At 40.1% G+C, this 16,136-nt stretch overlaps 1 protein-coding gene across 1 annotated transcript in view; it reads left to right on the plus strand.

Annotated features, from left to right (window-relative positions):
• Positions 1-16,136, plus strand: part of PSTPIP1 (proline-serine-threonine phosphatase interacting protein 1) — a 57,738-nt gene that overhangs the window by 37,072 nt on the left and 4,530 nt on the right. The window contains exons 7-12 of the mRNA XM_072147689.1: positions 1,492-1,590; positions 5,822-5,867; positions 6,845-6,924; positions 7,006-7,104; positions 8,280-8,376; positions 12,842-12,935. Of these exons, the coding sequence (XP_072003790.1) occupies positions 1,492-1,590; positions 5,822-5,867; positions 6,845-6,924; positions 7,006-7,104; positions 8,280-8,376; positions 12,842-12,935 (515 nt within the window). The remainder of the gene's footprint in view (positions 1-1,491; positions 1,591-5,821; positions 5,868-6,844; positions 6,925-7,005; positions 7,105-8,279; positions 8,377-12,841; positions 12,936-16,136) is intronic.

Below are 16,136 nucleotides of genomic sequence, written 5' to 3' on the forward strand. Positions count from 1 at the left end.
TAAGGTAGAGATTAATCTAACATCACTGGCAGAGCTTTGTGGATGAGGGATATTATTTTAAACTGTATACGGAAGGAGACGGGCAGCCAGTGCAGTGACTGGGACAGACTGGTCTGAAAGTCAAGCCTGACTTAGATTGGAGAGAGTTTAGAGAATGGAAGACTGATTAGTAAGAAGTTATAGTAGTCTAGTCGAGGTGAATCAGAGCAACAGTTAGCATTTTAGAGGTTTTGATGTTTCTGAGATGCATGTGGCAAGAGCGAGCAGGAGATTGAATATGCGGTGCAAAGGAGCACAACTCCAAGACAGCGGGCCCACTGCCTCGGTGTTATAGTAATCCTACATACCAAGATGGACAATCACTAGTGTTCTGGAGTAAGGCAGGGGTGACGTTACATGTAGAAGTATATAGCTGGGTATCATCAGCATAAAGATCATACTAGAAACCAAATCTGCTGATGGTTTGTCCGATGGGGGCAGTATAGAGGGAGAAGAGAAAAGGACGTAGGACTGAGCCCTAAGGAACCCCGACACTGAGAGGAAGATGAGAAGAGAAAGATCCAGAAAAGGAGACACTGAAAGTGCGGTCAGAGAGATAGAAAGAAAACCAAGAGAGTGCAGTGTCCTTTAGGACAATACAGCAAAGCACCCTTAGGAGGAGCTAGTAGTCCACAGTATGAAACTCTGCTAAAAAGATCCAGAAGAATGAGGAGCGAATAGTCACCTTTGAATTTAGAGGTGAGGAGATTATTGGAGACTTTAGAAAGAGCAGTTTTGGTGGAGTGCATAGTATGAAAACCAGATCGTTAGATGAGGGAGTAGATGAAAGATAATGGGTTAGAAGAGAATAGACCAGGCATTCCAGGAGTTTGGAGATGAAAAGGAGATTAGAGACTGGGCGGTAGTTAATAGCACTGGGGTAACAATTGCATGCTTGAAAAAAGAGGGGATGACACCAGAAGAGATATCCGATGTATATAAGGTATATAGCAGAGCTGTGTATGTTATGGCTGTGATAGTAGTGCTGAGATTATCATTTGCAATATGCATCTCATGGATCTCATCATCTCTCTCTATATGTCAGATACTAGTAAAATCATCAGAAGCTAAATGAAAGTGTATATAAACCTGTACCCTGATAATCTCACCACATTGTCAGCTCACAGAACTAGTGGATTCACTTTGTAATTTTATACTGACCATCACTGAGTTATTGGAGCTAAAACAGCAATAAAACTCAGTAAGATTGTAAAGTAAGGGGCTAAAATGATCTTTATTGTGTAAAAAATCATTATGGGATTGAAATCTGAGAATTTTCTTTCATGGGCAAACCCCTTCAATTCACAGGATATGTAATACTATGGAGAAATAACCTCACTTTATGGCACGGGCACCAGCAGTTTAGATGCAATAAATTACACTTGTCTTACAAATGTATCTTTGTAACTGTTTGTATCTTGACATTTATACAATCTTTCATTTCCTATCTAGTCAAAGAAAAATTATGAGCAGAAGTGCAGAGAGGCAGATGAAGCTCAAATAAGTTTTGAACGTGTGACTATAGCTGGAAATCCAAAGCAGGTGGAAAAGGTAAAGGATATGTGTTTTAGTCACTAATGGCTCAAATTGCACTATAGAATAATACACAGAACAATATGGGTAGAACAAAACAAGTTTCTATTGAAATCTGCACATACTTCCATTTAAAGGTATTGTTGCTATTGTTAATTTATGCTTTTTGCGTTCCTTAGTATTTTGTATAATGAATACATTACATTTTTGTTTCGATAGAACGTAAAAAAATGCAATAAATTGCGTAGATTGTTCTGGGTTCTCCATCTTCTGTGCTAGTGGTTAAGCTTTTACTCCATAAGAAATAGATTATCCTTTGGCCAAGCCTTGGTATAAAATAAGCTCATGCCCGACAGAGGCCCATGTTCTGGCTCGAAACGCATTGCCAACAATAAAATGTTGCTGGAGTGTATTGAGACTTGAACCTCAAGTGGCTTTCGCAGGACACTCTACTGGCATATGACCCATTAGCCACTGTTTCTTTTAACTAGTTCACAGTTTGTCAACAGAGCATGCTTGGTAGACAAACAGGTAAAGGAAGCGGTATGAAGCAGCACTCCAGAAAGTAATGAAAAGTGAAGTATTTATTCCACCATCAATGCGACGTTTCGCCTTGAATGTATAAAGGCATTTTCAAGTAATTTTCATACTTGAAAATTCCTTTATAGATAAGGCGAAACGTCGCATTGATGGTGGAATAAATACTTCACTTTTCATTACTTTCTGGAGTGCTGCTTCATACCGCTTTCTTTACCTGCATTTAGTGGGTCATGTCAGACCCGCTTTGAAGACCTGCACCTGACCTCCGCACGGTGCCGTTCCAACTTCTCTCTTTTTGCCTTGGTAGACAAACTGTATGGGGCATATGGTGTGAGCAATTGTGAAAAAATACCTTTAGAAAGCAGTCCAAAACCATTCTTAGTATACTCCTCCTGATTGGAGGATCCTGGTCCATACTGCAATATTTTGTGATATCTTCAATAATTCTGATATTCACAAACACCCTTGGCATTTTTCATGTTTTGCTACTTCGAACCATTTGGATTTCTTTTCTTTTTATTGTGAAACAACAAATAGGACAGAATAACAGAAAACACATTATACACAACTATTCACCCTATATACTTTATAGATAAAGCCATATTCTGTGGCAATTACAGCAATCTGTAATACAGATACTCAATAACATTACATATATTTTTTAGTTGGCCCCAGGTTGTGAAGGACCTAGGTTAGAATAACTACTTTATAATCTTTGTGCATTAAGATTTGCTATGTATTTGCTAATCTCAATTCTGTGGACATAGCAAACTTCAGGGTTTTAGACATTCAGCTTTTGGTTCCTATTTACAGTTCCCAAAAATGTGTTATTTCCTTTTGTCCAATTTCCTTAACGTTATAGATTTTCTTACCATAAATGAATACCTCCTTGTTGACGGTTTCTTAAAAATGTTCTCAGTCTCTAATGTGCCTGAGAAATTACAACTTTCTCTTGTATATTACCATTATACAGGCAGTTCCCGGACTTAAAGGACATCTATCACCAGATCAAGATTTGTAAACCAAGCACACCGACATACTGGTGTGCGCCCCCACTGGCAGGATCTGCTCTTCTTTTAGATTCTTACACCCTTGTTTTTAAGAAAAAAAGGCTTTTAAAACTATGCAAATGAGCCTGAGGGGCTCCAGTCTCGATAGGAGTTAATGAAGCCTGGAACCCTCAGACTCATTTGCATAATTTTTAAAGCTTAAACCCTTTTTTCTTAAAAACAAGGGCATAAGAAGCTAAAAGAACAGTAGATTCTGCCAAAAGGGGACCACACCAGTAGGTCTGTATGTTTGTTTTACAATCCCTGATCTGGTGATAGATGTCCTTTAAGAATACCCGACTTACAGAAGATCCCTAGTTAGACGGACCCCTCTGCCCCCTGTGACCTCTGGTGAAGTTTCTGAATGCTTTACTTTAGCCCCAGGCTGGAATGATCATCTGCAAGGTGTCTGCAATGAAGCTTTATCTCTTGTCAGCCCAAATTTTTTTTAACTCTTATTGTCACAGGGACCAAAAAAATAATTTGTCTGAAGTTACAATTATAAAATATACCTGATCCAACTTTCATACAAATTCAACTTAAAGGACATCTACCACCAAATCTGGTGGTAGACTGTCACCAATGTCATGCTCATTACCTTAGGGGTTAAGTGGTGCCAGTTTTCTCATCTTCGCAGTATTGCAGCAACACCTGCCTTCCGCAGCCGGCTGGAGACCAGCCTGGTTTCATTGCACAGCGGCACTGGCCTCCAGTGTCACCGGCTGTCTGCAGCCCTTGCGGGTGGTACAAAGAAAATTTTTTTATGAAGGATAATTGATTAGCGGACTGAGCCAGGCCTCCATCTCCATTCCAACTGAGCGCCTCCAGGTCATTAGCATATTTTTATAAAGTTGTTTCATCATGTAAAGAACGCTCCGGAAGATAAGAAAACCAGTGCCACATAACCTCCAGGTAACAAAGCATGACATTGTTGACAGTCTGCCACCAGTAAATCTGGTAGTAAATGCCCTTTAAGAACAAACCTAAAGAACATACATATCCCAGGGACTACCTGTACTTCAAAACTACAGGCTATCTTGAAATATTCCTCTAAACTTCTTCCAAATCTTCTTGTATATTTGTTTTTGTCTGTTATTATATATGCATATTTCAAACCTGCCTTCACGATCTGCTGTGTCTTTTATACATTTAAAGAGAACCTGCCATTTAAATAAGTCCACCCAAAATAAATAGTTAATTAAAAACTATAATTTATAGTAATATGGTAATGTATCCAGTATATGCAATGTACTGGATCCAGTATATGCAGTGTCCACTGCACTGCCTCCTTGTTCCTGATTAACAAGTCACTGCTAGGATATGCTGCTGTATGGAATATTACGTAGATGTCCATGGAGGCATGTTTTTATTTCATGAGATCAGATAAATACATGGGGTATACCTTTCAAATGCAATTGGGTAAAGGACTTTAAATGACATCACCCTGGTCATGACATGTTGAGAAGTTTTAGCTAAGGGAAGGATGCAAGGTAGTTAAGAGGGGGCTACCTGTCGCTAGCTGTATTTGTGAAAAGTGCTTTGGCGGGCATGTAACAACCCTTGCTCTCCATGGCGAGATTGATCAGAAGTGTCTAAGAGCAGAACAGTTCTAGTTGCTCATGGAAACCAATCAGAACTCAGCTTTCATTTTATTAACAGCTGTGGTAAAATGAAAGCTGAGATCTGAATAGTTCTGCTCTCTGATACTTCTGATATATCTCCACCCGTATGTCTAAAGTTAAAAGAACATGTTTTGTCTTTAGTTCAGCAGCGCAAATCCTTTATATACGTAAAATTGACTGGTAGATTTCCTGGTAGATAAACCGTCATTGCTCATGTGTATAGACTGAGGCAAGATTCAGGTTAACAAAATAACACATTCTTTAATTTACTGTTATTAACAAAAATACAGCATTTCATAGAAGTAATTCCAACCTGTGGTTATGATTTTGGTTGCCCCTGGTTTGGACCGTAAAATCTTCTGACTATGGTCAGATTCTTCTCATGAATAGCTTCTCTTCTCTGCATAGCTGCAGTGCTCTCTGCTTCCTGCCTCTCCCCCCTTCATTACATGACCAGCTCAGACACACTTATGCTACAAGCTACAGAGAGATAAGGTCTTTATCTGAGGGAGGCATATAGCGGAGCTGACTGTGTGTGTGTTGTAGGTTAGTAAGCAGAGCTGAGAGTGTCATCGTGTTTTATAAACATGTCATGGATCTCATCATCTCTCATCTCTGACCTTTCTCATCTCTCTTTTTCTATGTGTCAGATAGTAGTAGAATGTTCAAAAGCTAAATAAAGGTGTAGATAAACCCTAATAATCTAAGCACATTGTCAGCACACAGCATTTCATAAATGTCACAGTGGAATAACAATCACAAAATATTCCTAACCCCAGGCATGAATAGGATCCTGTATATAAAGAACAGGAGATGCTTTAAGGCCAAGTCACAGACCCAGGGAGTAAGTGGAGGACATAAAATTCAGTACCCTGCCTATGACTAACATTAGTTTACAGTGGACAGGAACATGTATAGTACTAAGGTCCAGATAGATTACTTTTTGTAGTATAAATGTACTGATAGATCACATGCTATAGCACCATCATATACACTGTAAAGAATGAAAGGAACAATAATTCTTGTTTTAAATTTCAGATTCAGAACAAAGTGAAACATTGTAAAGAAGCTGCTCAGGATGCAGGTACATACAATGATGTTAGTCTCTCTGCTGAGAAGTTGTAATTATCTTACATTCATAAGTAATTGTAAAAAAAAGTATTTAAATAAATTACCTGGGTGAATGAGCCCATGAAATTATAAAAGTAGGAGTCCATGTTCAAAAGATTCTTAAAAGAAATATAAATTCACAATGATTAGAAGCTATTTAATAAAATAAAAGGGGGCGTCAGATGCACAATTAAACATACTCATTTACTAAGGGCCCCGGGGACTGCACTTTCATCGGACATCCAGACGATTTCCATTTTGCGCCGCTGGGACAGAAATTTAAAAAGTATTTTTGGCGCACGCGATCGGATTTTGGAGCAATCATGACGGCTTTCATGCGACACAAATCAGGGGGCAGGCCTTTGGACGATCCAACGGATTCGGACAAACCGTGGGATTTAACTTCAAAATTGTGTCGCAAGCCATGCACTTACATACACCGGGAAGAAGAAGGTGAACTCTGGTGGACCTGAGCGGGGAAGCGACACATACAGGATACCGGGCTCACGATCTTCATGAATCGCGGCAGAGTTCATCCTCGTCGTCCGGACAGTCCGGATCAGGGATCGCGCAGGGACCGGGTAAGTAAATGTGCACCACTGAGCTTTTCTATTAATTGTTAAAGTCACTGAACTGTGACATGTCACCTTTTGTGTAACTAGATATGGCTTCACCATCCACCTTGCATTTCTCAATTGTGAATTAGACTTTTCTATAGTACATATAATTTGTCAACCTTGACTTTTTGATTGAAACCAGTTTGTGATGCCAATACATATAAAACCCAATAGCAAGTTGTGGTGGCACAGCAGAAAACTAACAAAAAGACATATGCAATAATACAACATATTATAGCAGTTTAGTACACTTTAATCTTTTTGTCTGTAATTGTTGTCATTTCACAGTAGTTACCTGGCACAAATACATTTGTTTCTGTTTGATATTATCTAGACCGATCATACTTGCAGAATATTACTTTACTGGAAAAAGCTCGACTAGAATGGGAGACGGAACATGTTAACACCTGTGAGGTACTTCCACTTCATTGTACAGCAGCATTGTGCCTGTATGCTCGCGTGTGCCATGCATCAATTATGTATTGTGTACTTCAGGCCTTCGAACAGCAGGAGAAAGACCGGATCACTATTTTACGCAATTCCCTGTGGGTTCATTCCAACCAGTTTTCCATGCAGTGTGTGAAGGATGATGAGGTAACAGCAGCATAATGTTATTACATCACACTCCACTGTCTAAGCCTTCTCATAGAAAAGCAACAGTTGTCCTCCAGAAAGCCTGGTAGATTTTCTAAGTTATTTGTATTTTTTAGATGGTTTGGGGAAATTAGCATGTTTATGATTTAGGCCTAGCAATGTTATTATAGAAGGTTTAGTAATTATAAATAGCAGACCACCTTCCAACCTCTGGGTTGAAGAAAGAGGGACAAATTTTTTTTGCGTAATGAACCACATCCCTTTCCCACCCCCCTAGTATGCCTACACAGTATAATAACTAGAATAATGGCTTACACAGTATATTCTCACCAATGCCCCATTCCCCCTCCCCTCCTATTATGGTCCATTTCTCTGCTCCTTCTCTTAGTATCGACCAGTCTTTGCTCCCCCTCCCCTTTCATTGTTCCCCATTTCTCTGCTCCCCTTCCTTATTATGACCGTTATCTGCTCCCCCACCTATTGTGCGCCCCTCTCTGCTCCCCTTCCTTATTGTGCCCCCTCTCCGCTTTCCTTCCTTATTATGCCTCCCTCTCTGCTCCCCTTCTTGTTGTCCCCCTCTCTGCTCCTCCTCTTATTATGCCCATTATCTACTCCCCCTCTTATTAAGCCCATTATCTACTCCCCTCTTATTATTCACTCCCATTGACCCGCTCCCTCCGCCTTGTCATCTTTGAGCAGGACTGTGGAGAAACATTGGAAAGGTAAATAAAGTTTTTTGTTTTTTTTTTTTTAAAAAAAAGGTTACCTCCGTACAACACAATTTTAATATCACAGCAGCTTACCTCCATACAACACAACTGTGCTATCCCACCAGCTTACCTCCATACAACACAACTGTGATATCCCACCAGCTTACCTCCATACAACACAACTGTGCTATCCCACCAGCTTACCTCTATACAACACAACTGTGATATCCCACCAGCTTACCTCCATAATACACAACTGTGATATCCCACCAGCTTACCTCCATAATACACAACTGTGATATCCCACCAGCTTATCTCTATACAACACAATTATGATATCCCACCAGCTTACCTCCATACAACACAATTGACATTACACCAGATGGAAACATTTTGGAAAATGTGCATCCTGCTAATGGTAATTCAAACAAATATTTTAAATTCCATTTTCTTCTGTCATTCTAGATGCTGGAAGTTGTCAGACAGAGCCTGGAACAATGTGATGTCGAGGCAGAACTGAATCTATTCATTCAAGCCAAAACCACAGGACGGATCCCACCTGGTAATAATATTAATTAGTATATATTCATATTCTGTCATTGAAGTAAACATTAAGGGTCAGTTTTCTATCTTACTATGCACATGTATTTATGAAGTGTTTGCGCTAGTTTTCTGTTGCGGCTGCACAGTGTCCGCTACTCCACAAAACTCCACAAAAAGGGGCGTTCCGTTGCAGAGTTGGAACGGGCGCCACTTTTATTACACGTAGAAACAGTAGTGACCGCACACCATGTATGGGTGGTGCTCAATGTAGGATTCTCAGTCCATCCATAATCCACATAGAGAACATGGCACCCACCAAACTGGTTTTCTTTAATTTTTTTATTTTTAGCTTTTTCAACGTATAATTCACACAGTGGAGCCTTCACCGTAGAAATTGAACAAAAGTTATATACAGATCAGAGGTAATATACGACGTTTCGGTCATCACGACCTTTGTCAAGCATGATCTGGCAATGTCTGCAGTAGTAGGTAGGAGAGTGGTGAGGCTGCCACTTTTATTACAGTGACTACAGCGACTGGACATATTGAAGACAAAGACAGATTACTGAAGATAGAGTGCGCTAGTATTCAATTATCTGGTGCACTCTGCACATTGTGCAGTTTGTCTCACTAATGATAAATGTGGCCCTTTGACATTTTGGTGCCCAAGGCAGACAAGTAATTTTGCAACTTAGAACTACAGGATTTATATAGTACAGGGCCTAGTAATATAGCAATGTAGCACGAGACCCCCCCCCCCCCCCTTACTGATATAGTACAGGGCCTCTTCTTTGCGTCCCCTCTATGACACTGGAGTAGCCAATGATATCATTGCTTAGTTGACGGCACTGTCTTGGTCTCACAGAGGGTGCTGGCTGGGTTAACATTGTGCTGCCTGCATCCAGTAATCAGTCTTAAAGATGGACATACCATTTTAGCATAGTGTCCAAATCATTCTATTCTGAAAGAAACACTGAACTCTAAACAGAGTTGTTTCAATTTCATTTTAGAACATAACAGGGCTAGAACAGAACAGATTTGGCTAGGTAAGAGGCCATGGAACCTCAGCAAAGTATGCATTTACTATAACGCTCTGAACAGGGAGCTCAATTTCTGACATTTACATGGAGGAGTCAGACAAGATAGCTATTCAGCCAATCTTAAGTAAATGGCCAGGTTACAGTAGATGTATAGAAATATTAAATCCTTCCCGACGTGTGCCGTAATAGTGCAGGTTTGCACTGAAATTATTCTAGATCCCCACCCTTTTTTTCTTTTTATGGTTTAGTCCATAAGCCAAACCCATTTTTAGATGAAAAAATATTATAAGACCCTGTCTAACTTTCAGAGAAACATTTGAAACTTCACCTAGCTTAGCTATCTATGCAATTTGTGGTAGGATCATTACTGCCTTCAGGAATTCAGGGCAAACACACAATCAAAATTCGTGACCCCTAAATATATATATATATATATATATATATATATATATATATATATATCTATCCAAAGAAGAGGCAGCATTCCAATATTGGTGAAAGACAAGGTAAATCTTTATTCCATAGCGTAGTTTCAGTGATATAACACACCTTTCTCGAGCATATATATATCTTGCTCTAGAACACATGAATAAACAATGCTGGAGGATATTGCAGGAAGCAGAACATTCTCCACTGCTTCTCCAGTCACACATGGTCAGTGTGAACAGGCTCTTGTCTGTGGAGAGCACAGGGTTCCATTTTGCTCATTCTGGTGTTTTCTGGCAAATGCCAAACACTGTGCACAGTATTAGGCCCCTTTCACACTTGCGTTTTTCACACACGTTTTCTACGCGTGCTTTTGACGTGCAGAACTTGCATTGTACTCTGACCCATTGTAATCAATGGGTCTTTTCAGACTTGCATTTTTTTTCACGCACAAATCTCGACATGCTCTACTTTTGCAAGTCACGCGCGTGAAAAACGCACCATACAAGTCTATGGAGATGCATCAAAAACGCATTGCACTCTGAGACACTTGCAAGTGCAATGCGTTTTTCACGCATCAATTGCCATAGAAAAGATAGAGCTCAGTCCTGAGTCCATTTCACGCGCATTTTCTGCGCGTGAAAAACGCATTGAAATTGCATTGAAATTGCATCGATAACGTGCGTGAAAAACTGAGACACTGAACAAACTCTGACTGAAAACTGATTGCACTCTGATGCAAAATGTGCGTTTTTCACTGACCAAAAACTGATCGCACCCTGATCAAACTCTGACGTGATCTGCAACGCAAATGTGGAAGGGGCATTAGGCCTCTTGCACACTAGCGTTGCGTTTCACGTCAGGGTGCAATGCGTGAAAAACTGACGTTTTTGCTGCGTTTTTGTTTCATTTTTGTTCGCGTTTTTTTGCGTTTTCGGTGCGTTTTTCACGCGCGTTTTTTTAAGTCAATGGGACTTTTTCAAAGGGACCAAGGTTCGGGAATAAAATGTTTTATTTAATTGAAAAATAATGTCTTCTGATAAGTTGCAAACATCTGCGATCTATTCTTCACTGTTCCGCGCGCGTATATTATCTCCCGACAAGTTAGCAGATGTGAAGAACATTGAAGAATAGAATAAAACCAGTGAACACAGTGAAAACAGTGACCACAGGATCATTTAAGAGAAAAACACAGTGCAGAACACAGTGCAGAATAGATTACAGATGTTCGGCACATCTGCTTACTTGTCGGGAGATACGCGCGGAGCGGTGCGAACAAAATAGCATGTGAAGAACAATATATATGTGTGAAGAAGACATTGCAGATGTATGGAAACATCTGCAATGTGTTCTTTACACACATATATATTGTTCTTCACATGCTATTTTGTTCGCACCGCTCCGCGCGTATCTCCCGACAAGTAAGCAGATGTGCCGAACATCTGTAATCTATTCTGCACTGTGTTCTGCACTGTGTTTTTCTCTTAAATGATCCTGTGGTCACTGTTTTCACTGTGTTCACTGGTTTTATTCTATTCTTCACTGTTCTTCATTGTGTTTTTTTAATTAAATGATCGTTCGCGAGCAGGGGAAATACTGTTATACTGGTCACCTAGCAACCCTTACGTTTAAAACGCATTGCACTCGCATTGCACTTGCAATGATTGCGAGTGCAATGCGTTCTTGATGCATCTCCATAGACTTGAATGGGGCGTGAAAATTGCGCGTGACTCGCAAAAATAGAGCATGCTGCGATTTTGACGCGCGTGCAAACGAACGCAAGCACGCGCGTTGAAAACCACGCAAATGGAGAAAGACCCATTGAATACAATGGGACAGAGTGCAATGCGAGTTCTGAGCGTCAAATGCACGCGCAGAACTCGCGCGTGAAAAACGCCAGTGGAGAAGGGGCCTTAGGCTTTAACCACATCACTGACTTGTGGATGTTGGGCCCTCATACCGTCTTCATGGAGTCTCCATGTTCTTTACACTGTGTTGACAAACCGAGCTTATGTCCTTCCTTGCCACAGCTTGCCATCCTGGATGAGCTGCAGTAACTTCTGTGGGTTGTAGACACCACCTCTTGATACCTCCAGGGTTGAGAGCAATGGCAAAATGCAAAAGTGACCAAAACAACAGTCAAAAAGGATGTGAACAGATAAATTGTGCAGTGGTCACCACCTACAGAACCATCTTGCTAATTGCAATCATTTCTACAACAACAACATTTGCACAACAGCAGGAGATACTGATTCACAATCTGTGATGGCAGTTATGGCTCATAACTGGACAGATTGATTTCACAAAAGTGTGATTGACCTGGAGTGACATTTTGTTGTTTATTATTTTGAGGAGTGTATATAAACTTTGTGTCTGCCTGATTGGACTGTCCCAAAAAATAAAAGGATGTAACAACAGAGGTGGATGGCTCTGTAAATGTAAAACTAAAAATTATATAATACAGTAGTGTGAAACCTCCTTCAATTATTAGTCCTAATTGTACATCCGCAAGGAAACCTTATACGCATGGAAGTGAGGAAAAAACATCATAATACTATAACACTGTAATTGGTGAGAAAAGTGTCCACTTTAAAATCCCCTAAGGGCTAATAATAATTAACTAAGTTCCTTTGCTGTCACTAGTTTTGCAGGGTCAACTAATGCAGACCCATGATCTTGGTCTCTGCAACCCTCTCCTTCTTGCATATCCAGTCAATATAAGTAAAGGCAGAGCACACAATAACCACTGTCTTGTTTCAAAACCTTTTAAGATAGAAGAAATGAGCCGCTATCTATAGCTTCATCTTATACATGTTTTCTGTACAGAATCCTTGCATCTCCATTAGAAATGAATGGAGTGGTGGTTACATTTGCACACCCCTGCTCCATCTAGTAACTTGAGGACCCTGTTTTGTTACTGCTGCAAGTCTCAGCTTTCAGATATAAATTCATAACCTGTGAATAGAAAAACACTTTTATATGAAAAAACCTGCTATCATATTTTTTGTTTCTCTCCAGGGCCGGTGTTGTATGAGAGCTATAATACTGATTTTCCTTCAGGAAATGGTAATGGAATTACCCCCTTTGCAAACAGCAATAAAATGCTAAAAAGGTAAGATTGGTATGAATTTATGAAGTAGTATTATTATAAATTATGATTATAGCTTCAACAAAGATATAGTATGTTTTTTTTACTACTTGTAAAAACATTGATTTCAAAGCAGATGAAATAATTTTCTGCGACTTTTCCTAATATAGGTGCATGCACTAAGGAAAGTGCACAACAATCCTAAAAGCAGATTTTATCCCTTAAAATGAACGTTTGTGGATGTAAGGCTACAACACCATGTCACAGCCCTCAGTTTTAGGGATAAGTCTTGAAAGCCAGAGGAACAGTTAACAGCGGCAGTAGACAGTTGGCTTCTGCCAATGTTCAGGGTGCTTCTTACATTGATGTAACTCTGCTGATGTAGCCCAACCCTTAATAAAATGTGCCAAAATATGTTATAAATTGGAGAGAAAATGAGTGTTCATGTGTATTACAGCGACCACAATGTGAATTGGGTCACACTGGAAGCTGTTTTCCATGTGTTGGTCTCTTGGAAGACCTGGTACAGGACTCTAATTGCTGGAGTGAAGACAGAAGTGTGATCACTGCTCCTGACCAAAGCTTCCACATTACAAAGGGTCTGACAATGCACCAGGTGTGCAATCCCTGGGTGTGGAGCAGTCAGAAGTTGCTCTCTCTACCTGGAGACACAGAGGCTGGACTGTGTGAGAGCCACACATGAGTGACACAGGGTTACTGAACATATGTTTCATGCTGGCAGGGAGAAGCCCTCCAGTGGCTAGTGAGGGCCGCCAAGTGTTTAGTTAGAGCCGGACTATGTTTGATACTGCTATTTTTTGCTGGAATAAATGCCCTGTTTTAACTTGAATCCTGCTGTCCATGAGAGCTCATTGCCGACCCCCACATTTGAGCTGAACCCCTACAATATGTACAGCATTATTCCATCACCATTTCAGATGCAGAGGGTGCATGTATTTCTGTTATGCATTTTACTTCTATATTCAGCTGACAGGCTGGAGGGAGGCACACTTCAAACGCCTGTATCTCCTATACCCTGCCACCTAGAAACACCTTCCCTTTTAATATAATATAAGGATTGATGTTTGGATGTTTAACATCCACTCTTCATCCGCTCTTAATATCCACTCTTAAAGTTACAATCGGAACTAAAAAGCTGTACATAAAAATGTATTCTAAATATTTATAATATAAATATAAAATACAACTTTAAGAGTTCTGTTAGCCCCTTCCCAACGTGCACCATAATAGTACGGCATGCGTCGGCTGCGGGTGCTTGGAGGGGACTCACGGGTTGAGCCCTCTCCACGGGTTGAGCCCTCTCAATGTGCGATTCGCACATTGTAATGAATGAGGAGTAAAATCCTCATATGCTGTCATTCTGTAATATGGCAGTATATGGTAGGATCAATCAGACAAGCTAGGGATAAAGAACACTAGGGGGTCTGAAAAATAGTAAAAATAAAAAAAGTTTAAAATATATATACTGTATATACTCAAGTATAAGCCGACCCAAGTATAAACCCTAATTTTACCACAAAAACCTGGGAAAACCTATTGACTCGAGTATAAGCCAAGGGTGGGAAATGCATTGGTCACAGCACCCCCAGTATATAGCCTGCCGGACCCTGCCCCATAGTATATAGATAGCACCTGTCCCCCAGTATATAGCCTGCCAGCCCCCTGCCCCAGTATATAGCCAGCAGCGGGGGAAGCCAGAAAGGTGAGTTTTGATATATTTTTTTACTCGAGTATAAGCCGAGTTTGGGTTTTCAGCACATTTTTTTTGTGCTGAAAAACTAGGCTTATACTCAAGTATATATGGTATATTAAAAAGCCCTAAAAATTCAAATCGCCCCCCTTTCCCTAGAAGTCACATAAATAAACAGTAAAAATAATAAACAGATTAGGTATCGCTGCATCCCAAAATGCCAAATCTATTAAACGATTTTTCTCCGCATTTAACCCCGTACCACACAAAATAGCGCCCAAAGTTGAAAATGGCACTTTTTTTGGCCGTTTTGAAAAATATTAAAAATTCAATAAAAAGTGAACAAAAGGCCATACAGTCCTAAAAATAAAAGCATTGAAAACATCATCAGAAGTTGCAAAAAATGACACACCTACAGCTCCGTGCACCAAAGATGGAAAAAGTTATTAGCAGCAGAAGATGTCAAAATTAAAAAAAAAAAAATTGTACAGGAGGTTTTAATTTTTGTTAATGTCGGAAAACATTATAAGATCTATATAAATGTGGTATCCCCATCACCATACGACCCAAAGAATAAAGTAGACATGTCATTTGGGGTGCACAGTGAAAGCCGTAAAATCCAAGCCCACATGAAAGCGTTGCAAATGCGTTTTTTTCACCAATTTCATTACATTTGGAATGTTTTTCCCACTTCCCAGTACAGGACATGGAATATTAAAAACCATCACTATGAAGTGCAATTTGTTACACAGAAAACAAGTTGTCACACAGCTCTTTACATGGAAAATTTAAAAAGTTATAGATTTTTGATGGTGGGGTTTGCCCATGAAAGAAAATTTTCAAATTTCAACCCCCTAGTGATGTTTACACAATGAAGATAATTTTAACTCCTCACTATACAATTTTACTCAGTTACCCTTATCTGCGCGTTCCCCGATCCGGAGTGTCCGTCGAGAATGAACTCTGCCGTGATTCACTTACAGTCATGGCCATAAGTTTTGAGAATGACACAAATGTTATATTTTCACATGATCTGTTGCCCTCTGGTGTTTGTCAGATGGCAGAAATACAAGTGCAATGATATTATGAGTAACAAAAGCTTTTATTGACAGTTAGAATGAGTTAATGCAGCAAGTCAATATTTGCAGTGTTGACCCTTCTTCTTCAGGACCTCCGCAATTCTCCCTGGCAGCTCTCAATCAACTTCTGGACCAAATCCTGACTGATCGCCGTCCATTCTTACACAATCAATGCTTGCATTTTGTCACAATTTGTTGGTTTTTGTTTGTCCACCCGTCTCTTGATGATTGACCACAAATTCTCAATGGGATTAAGATCTGGGGAGTTTCCAGGCCATGGACCCAAAATCTCTGTTTTGATCCCTGAGCCATTTAGTTATCACCTTTGCTTAATGGCAAGGTGCTCCATCATGCTGGAAAAGGCATTGTTGATCACCAAACTGCTCTTGGACGGTTGGGGGAAGTTGCTCTTGGAGGACATTCTGGTACCATTCT

This window comes from Engystomops pustulosus, chromosome 4 (genome assembly GCF_040894005.1).
Source record: "Engystomops pustulosus chromosome 4, aEngPut4.maternal, whole genome shotgun sequence".
NCBI classification, from domain to species: Eukaryota; Metazoa; Chordata; class Amphibia; order Anura; family Leptodactylidae; genus Engystomops; species Engystomops pustulosus.